General features: G+C 36.0%; 1 protein-coding gene across 1 annotated transcript; it reads right to left on the reverse strand.

Annotated features, from left to right (window-relative positions):
- Positions 1–5,126: 5,126 nt before the first annotated feature.
- Positions 5,127–7,692, reverse strand: LOC111392688 (pentatricopeptide repeat-containing protein At5g44230). The gene has a single exon (XM_023018077.1). It carries the CDS (start codon positions 7,581–7,583, stop codon positions 5,622–5,624), a length of 1,962 nt encoding a protein of 653 aa, XP_022873845.1. The 5' UTR covers positions 7,584–7,692; the 3' UTR covers positions 5,127–5,621.
- Between the last annotated feature and the right edge of the window lie 905 nt (positions 7,693–8,597).

The following is an 8,597-nucleotide window of genomic DNA, read 5'->3' on the forward strand; positions in this document are numbered from 1 at the left end:
TATATATTTAGCTCTTCTTTACAATTTAGTTAAGGTAGTTTAACCTCATTAGAAGTTAGATATATCGTAAACATCAATTTTTTGTATTATTTCTCCATATTATATTAAAAACTTCATTCTCGACAAATTACTTTATTCTTGTGTTTTTGTGATCTTTATTTGATATTGTGCCTATAATCTCATATTTTCTTCAACAAATCGGTATTAGATTAATTCGATTCAAATTTTCCTCACAACAAACTGGTATCAGAGCTTTTGGTTTTGCAAATCGTACAAAGCTCGAGGTTTTGATCAAGTTAAGAGCTCAACTTGACCTTTTATGATGGCAACTATAGAGTGTGACATTCCACTATTAGATCGCAATACAAGATTCTGTTTGTGGTAAAGATGCGAGCAGCACTTGCTCAAATGGATTTGGACGATGGATTGTTAGGATTTGAGAAGACGACCACAACTTGGACTCCGAAGGAGAAATGGTGGAAGGGTTGAAAGGCCCGATCTCAAATACATCTTCATGTTTCAAATAATATAGGATGTTTTGAAAGAGAAGTCAGCCACTGCATTGTGGACAAAATTTGAGCAATTATGCATGATGAATCTTACTAGCAAATTGCTTATGAAACAACTTCTATATTCTCATTGTATGAAAGAAAGTACATCTCTTGAAGATCACCTAACTATTTTTAAGGAAATCGTCACTGATTAGGAGACATTGGAGGTCAAATGTGATGAAAAGGATTATGAATTGATTTTATTGTGTTCATTACCGATTTTATATGCGTCTTTTAGAGATACGATTTTATATAAACGTAATAATCTTATCATTGAAGAAGTCTATAATGCTCTATATTCAAAGGATAAGATGAAGCATCTTGTTGCATCTAAGGTTCATAGAGATGGCCTCATTATTGATGGTGGCATGCAAGGGATTAATCAAAATCTAACTTCGAATTTTGTAATTATTGCAAGAAAAATGGGCACTTGATAAACAATTATCATGAGTTGCCAGGATAAAACAAAGTTGACTACAAATCAACAATTTGAAATTTCAGGGAAAGCAATTATTGCAGAAAATTCTAACAATAATGGAGAACTTTCATTTACGTCTGACTACAGCTCTAAACCTAAGAAGGTTTGGGTTCTTAATAGAGCTTTCACTTTTCATATTTTCCAATCGGGATTTGATTTCAACATATGAAGAAGTTTCAAAAGGTTTTGTGATGATCGGGTAATAATATACCTTATCAGATAGCTGGTATTGGCTAGGTTAGAATAAAAATGTTTGATGAGATGGTTAGAACACTTGATATAGTAAGATACGCTCTATAGCTGAAGAAAAATCTCTTCTTCATAAGTACTCTTGATACAAAAAGGTACAGGTACACTGTTGAAAGTGAAGTCCTAAAGGTCAGTAAAAGGAGCTAGTGTTTTGTTAAAGAGACATAGAAAAATATCATTTATATATCTTGATTTGTTATATAGAGTTTTTTTAGCAATCAGCATATTTTAAAAACTTAGGCAGATTAGGAGTTGAATTCCGTAACATTGGAGTCTAGTTTGTGATCTTTTTTTAAAGAATATATCTCATTTGAATTCAAAAGTTACAAGTAAATCCACCTTGCCACCTTTATCGGTAGTGTTATTGAATTCAGTTGCTAGTAACAGACCCATTTTTGGTTATAAGACTTCAAATAGGTACATTTTTGCTATTTAGTTAATGTTTTGAATTGAGTTAATAGTGTTGATTCTAATCAAGATCCTTCTTTTTATTCATTCAATTACAATTCTATTATAGGGCTTGTTTCAGCCTTGTCTGGTGCCTAGTTGGGGTGACAGAGGTAGAGAATATTTTCAATTGGAAATTTTTTTTCATCAAGAATTTCATTTTTATTTATTTATTTATTTATTTATTTTTTATTTTTTTTTGTTAGAGAGTTGAAGTTTATTCTTTGCAATAGATGAAGTTTGTTCACTGCAGTGGAATTCGTGTCAAGGTTGAATTTGTTAAAATTTGGTTGTGACCTTAATTCTATTCGGAATATTATTTAGAATCATATTCGAAATCTATTTGGCAATTCTAGTTGAAATTTCATTTGGAAGTCTAATTGGGAGTTGAAAATTGTGTTGAATTTGAAGAGATCAAATTATGGGTTGAGAAAAGTCGCTTCAATTTCACTTACTATCCCTAGCTTGGCACTCGAGCGGCGATGTCAAAATTTCAACAAAGACTTGGCGTCTGCCTGGAGCTCGAGTGACATAATTATCTGGCCCTTGCTCATTTAGTATTGAAGCATTCATTTCCACCTACAACTCTACTATTAGGGTTTGGACGTCCCCTACCTGATTCCTATATATATTCGGCTCTTCTCCAAAATTTAATTAAGGTTGTCTAACCTCATCAGAAGTTAGAAATGTTGTAAATACAAAATTTTTGTATTCTTTCTCCATATTATAATAAATCTTCATTCTTTGCAATTATATTGTTCTCGTGTTTTTGTGATCTTTATTTGATATGTACCTATAATCTCATATTTTCTCCAACAAATTGGTATCGGATTAATCCGGATCCAATTTTCCGCAGAACAGTCACCAATTTGAAATTTTATATAAGAAAATAAATAAAATTTGAAGTCTCATGCTTCCATCTGATTTTATTTAAACCTCTAATTTAATCTTCCCATTTTCAAGTTGTGGAAGACTTTCACGAAACAACTACAATCTCAATAGTAAAAAATATTGACTAATAAATTTTGAACTCTTGTATTGAATATTCAATTTTCAACATCGTTTACTTCTTAAGTTTAATAGAGTATTCATTGCAATGCAGTTTATCATTTCAAATATTCTTTATACATTCTAAATGCTAATTTGAAGTAAAAATCGCGAGCACGCACAAGTCCTGGGGTGCATCTAAACTTTAATTGAGAATATGACGCAAACAATAATCCTACCCCTACAATATTGAATAACACTGAGTTTAGCAACATAATATTCATTAACTATATAAAGTTCAATCTTTTCGTTAATTACATTTAATTGTCAGATAAAAATTTTCGACCTTTAGTCAAAATATAAATGACTAAGAATGTTCACGTCTTATAAAAAATCATGCACTTTCATATTTAGGACCGCCGACGTTACCCAATTTTTGGTTAAGAATCTCATCTTTTTATAACTTTATCGTATGTGGAAGGGCTTTCAACATTTTCATCGTCATACAAAATTTTCTATGACATGTAATCTTAAACTGATTTGGAGCGGAAATATGGAAGTAAGAATTCATATTTATATATTTTCTCGTGTCTTTTCGGAATAGTTGCATCTTTTGCTATAAATGTGGATCATTACATCACACATTTTTATATTTAAGTACCCAATCAAAAGGTCTTGACTTTTTGTAATGTACCTTTTTTTATAGTCACATTACAATTCGAAATAGCATGACTCTTTGATTCGCACAATTTGTATTCAAAAAGTTGCGACTAGTAATCGAATCAATAGGAAACTTTTTCAATTCACACCTATAAAACTTATCCCGTAAATTCCAACAAAAATCACTTTATACTCGCGACATGAAAAACCGCCGCGAATATTCGAGCATGTATATACAGGCCAATTTAAAAGGCGGCTGGGCACTAGTGATAGTTAGGTTCTTCATATCAGTTGCAACCGCAAGTTTGTTCAATTTGATAATTTATACTCGAATACTATCCACTATCTGGGATGGAAAGTTGGAAATAATTTGGAAATAAATTTGAGGCGATTCTACGCGTATGATCTAATTGTAAACAAAATAAATAAATAAATATCATTCCAACTATCAGCTGGCAGGATTGTCCGTACAGTTTTCCTTGTTCAATTAACACCTTTTCTTGTCTGATTAAGGATCACACGCAGCAACTTAGTTGATAAATATCCATTTTTCTCAGCTTACGAAGTATTTCTTGAAACAGAAGCTTATTTAATTCTTAGGTAAGGACGTCCGCTGTTGACTTCCAGTGGATACAAACAGTTCTTAAATCACTGTTGTTCATGCACCTTTCAGCGAGAACGAGTACTAGTACATTTGCATTTGCCCGTTAGCAAAGAGTAGTCACCTCCTTTTAGTCCTGAATGAGAGAAGTCAAGATTTGCTTATTTAAAGCAAGCTTTCTACAATTGCAACCTAGGATAATGCGAATGGCAAGTGGAATGGTCTGGTTTCACTTCAACCATCCAAATCGGCGTACATGGATGAAATGTTGATCTGCTTTTACATGCTTTGATCTATGAGACCATTCTCAATCTCTACAATTTTTGCTCTTTTTCTCTCTACATATAACTTGGTTAGATGCAGGGAGGAGCTTGTGGATGTAGCATAGTCCATCACTAATCTTATCCTCCCAATTGTATTCCTCATGTTTATTGCTTCTGTGAACGTAGTAGCTAAATAATCCCAACATGTTACATAAGTTAAATATTGTATAATTTTTCGATTTTCCACAATTTTCTTCATTCTTTTGTCCGCCATCATCTCACTGGCCAAACTTGACCCCTGTTATTTTGAGGTCTATCTAATATTCAGAGTTTCCCTCTATCTACTGTACTCGTTGCCAATATTCAAATTTGAAGAAACTCATTAGTGTATGTCCCATTAAATCAGTGGCTGAGATTAGAAGGCCGAAATAGGGCTAGCATTGATATATGCATTTTCGTTCACTTTCCACTTGAACTGAACAAGGTTTGTTTAGGATTCGGGGTGGAATCTCAGCAGATGACCAAAACATATGATGTTTAGGTCTTTGTAAATATATTTACAACATGTACTGATCCATGGCAATCAATTCAATTCTGATGACATGGATGCTTGGTTTTGCACAAGCGGGTCAAATTCTTATGAAGTAAAAATCTTGCTCTGCTCTGCTCTGCTCTGCTCAGCCGATGATAACTACAGAGGAACGAAATCGAAATGTAAACCAAAGCTGCCATGAATGATAGTAAATCGAAGGTGATATTTAGATTGACTACAATCTGGATAGGAAGCATCCGCTAATAGTCAATAACTAAATTGTATAACATAGTTTGAAAAATATATGATATACGAATCAGAACTCAAAGTAAAAGTATTGCTAAAACCATTCCAGAACTTACGTTGTCAAGCAGTTATCTGTTTTGATTAATTGAAGGACCTTGAAGCCTTACACACTGATATGATCCAGAGAGCGAACCATCGTTTCTGCCTTATTTTCAGGTGCTAAATGTAGCAGGAAGGAATTATGACAGGCCATAGTAGCCAAAGACACTGAAAAAGGAAAACTTTTACTAACTTGAATCTTTATTTCTTCATTTTCTGCCAGGAACCCTCCCATTTAACTAAATAAGTTACACCACAAAATTTCAATAACCTCTCAATTGAAAGACATAAGTAGCTTCAAGTGCTGGCTTCTGGTAGGAACTATCCTAGTTAACCAAGTATGCAGAAAAATTTAAGCAACCTCCCGTTGGAGGGCATAACTTGGAGAAGGTAAACATCCTATTCACTTGTCTGAAAAGAAATAGCTCTTGCAGTCCTAGCTTCCATCAATTGAGAATCTAGGTATCATTCTGGCAAACAAACACACTTCTGTACATTCTCACTTCGATCACCAAAAGTTATGGCAGGAGCACATCCCATCATGAAAATGGTGGAATCTCATATTATCCCTGACTATAATCTCCCGTTGAGTAACTTGAGAAGCACCACACACAAATAAATGACAGTCCTCGCATATCCTTAGATTTTTCACAATTCTAATAGGAAGGCCATCATCAGTAGTGAGCAGCGCATAAGCCAAAGCTCGCTTCTCACTGTGATTAATCAAAATTCGCCTTTTTTCTTCATCACTCACATCATAAAGCACACAGCTTAGATTTGGACTATAACCATTTAATTTTAGTTTGTCAACAAGATCCTCCATGGCCTGGTCAATTTCTCTAGACCTAGGATGGGTCAAATCACCTGCATAGAATTCGTGGATCACCCCTTTGCTTCCCTCAACCCAGCTAAATGCCGGATTCTTTCTCAACCCCTTTTCTCTAATCAATTTCCTTACTTTCGAAACATCTTCCCACCTTCCTGCTCTTGCATAAATATTTGAAAGCAAGATATAGTTTCCAATACCATCAGGTTCCAGCTTAAATAAATGTCTAGCAGCAACTTCCGCAACATCAGGGTTTGCATACGTACGACAAGCACCAAGCAGAGCTCCCCATATGCTAGCATTGGGCTCTATCGGCATGCTTCTTATAAGCTTCAGTGCTTCCTCCAATCGTCCTGTCCTTCCGAGGAGATCCACCATACAATTATAGTGATCATAAGATGGTTTAACACCATATGATTTCTCCATTATTTTGAACATGTGTTGACCTTTCTCTACCAATCCTGCATGACTACATGCAGTAAGAACCCCAACAAAAGTCACATGGTTGGGCATCACATCCTTTTTGACCATCTCCTCAAACAATTCTAGGGTGGAACTAACGCAACCGTGAATTGCAAAACCAACAATCATCGAACTGTACGTATACACATTTTTTTCCTGCATCATCTTAAAAACTTCATATGCACTCTCCGCACTTCCACACTTCGAGTACATATCAATCAAAGCCGAGCCAACAACTACATTGTCCTTGGGACTATACCCAGACCGCTCCGCAACATCCCTCACCCAATTTGCATACTTACTCGTGCCCAACAGTGCACAAGCATTAATAACACCAACCAATGTTACCTCATCAGTCTCTACACCTGCTCTCTGCATTCTCTCAAAATAGTCCAATGCTTCCCTTGGCTTTGCGTTCTGTACAAACCCTGTCACCATTGCAGTCCACGCCACCATATCCTTCACAGGCAACCCATCAAACAACTCCCTTGCAGAATCCATATCACCGTTCTTTGTATAAGCAACAATCAATGAGGTCCACGAAATCAAGTCCCTGTGAGGCATTTCGTCGAACACCCTCCTCCCGCAATCCAACCATCCGCACTTTACATACATATCAATCAAAGTGTTGCCAACAAACATATCCAAGCCAAACCCACCTAACTTTACACTCTCCCCATGAATCTGCCGTCCCAAATGGACATTCATTTGACTAGAACATGCCTTTAACATGGCCGTATATGTGAACGATACGGGCGTAACACCATCCTTCCGCATGGAACTATAAACAAGAACTGATTCCTTGAACAGCCCGTCAATCGCGAGCCCTCGTATTAAAGCCGTGTAGAGGAAAGGGTTTGGATGTCTCACTTGGGAGAACACTAAAACTCCATAAGGGTGCATGGGGACATTGATTTTAGCGATAACTCGGAGGAGCTTTGCTATGATATAAGAACACTGGCCGAGGCCTTTGCGGATTATGTAACCGTGGGCTTGCTTAACTTTGGTGAGGGTTGTGCAGCTGTCGAGGGTGTGTGTGAGTTGATATTCTAATTGTTTAATTTGTTGGAGCTGTGAAAATGGTATGAATGGCGTTTCCTCTTGTGGAAATTTGGTGGGTTGGCGAATGACGAGTGGAGGTCTGATAATAGGTAGAATCAGCTTCCGAGAGAGTGAAACCATCACATATTTCTGTGCAGCCACAGAGTAGACAACTACATGTCTTGACCTCTGTCGGACTTCAATTTGAATTGCATCTCAAGTTCACGTACACTGTAAGATATGTGACTGCAAGGTCCAGTAGCCCACCCTACGTGAAAACTGATACAACTGCTCCTTCACCCCCGGCACCCATTTTGTAGAATTAAAAATGAATGGAATAATATTTTTTCTAAAAATAAGTGATTGAAAAAAGAAAAAAAAAATTTCAATTTATGTGTAATATTATTTTGTGAAAGATTGTGATTGAAAATAGGAGAGAGAAAAATGTAATGTAATAAAAATTAATGGAGGCCAAAGAAGAAATTTTTTCCCCAAACGTGGTAATAGTTTAAAAATAATAATAATAATAATATTAAGATAATAGTTAATGAGTAATATTAGCGTTGAGGATTTACTGACGTTAATAAGTTTTTATTCATTTGGTTTTATAAATTTGAAACATAGTTAATCCGCTTCAAATTCGTTACTAAACTTTCAATCTCTAAAAGAGTAATCTCAGAATCTCAACGGTACTTAAGTTTGTGAAAATATTGTGTGCCAAAGAGAAATTATTTGCTAGCCAATCTTCTTCATCGTCTACACATGATACACGAGATAGTCACTTGATATTGTTAAGGATATTTATTCGGCCAACTAGGTAAGATTAGGGATGTCTATTGGACTCGTTGACTCAAATCATCCGTGGTTCGACCCAAGAAAAGCCAGAGCCGGAACTAGGTAAGATTAGGGATGTCTATTGGCCTCGTCGACTCAGATCATTCATGGCTTGGCCCAAGAAAAGCTCAAGCCTAGCCGGCTCGGGCTCGGTAGACCCAAGCCAAGGCTCAGGCCAAACCCATTTTGGGGACACGGGCTTTGCCCGAGCCGACCCGTGAACCCGCGAGCCTTTATAATAAAAAAAAATAAAAATAAATTGTAAGTGGCAGCAAAGTCTGCCTTTTTGAGGCAGTTAACTGTTGCCTTTAATATAATAAT

The sequence above is a fragment of the Olea europaea genome, unplaced genomic scaffold (assembly GCF_002742605.1).
Source record: "Olea europaea var. sylvestris unplaced genomic scaffold, O_europaea_v1 scaffold961, whole genome shotgun sequence".
In the NCBI taxonomy this organism is placed as follows: Eukaryota; Viridiplantae; Streptophyta; class Magnoliopsida; order Lamiales; family Oleaceae; genus Olea; species Olea europaea.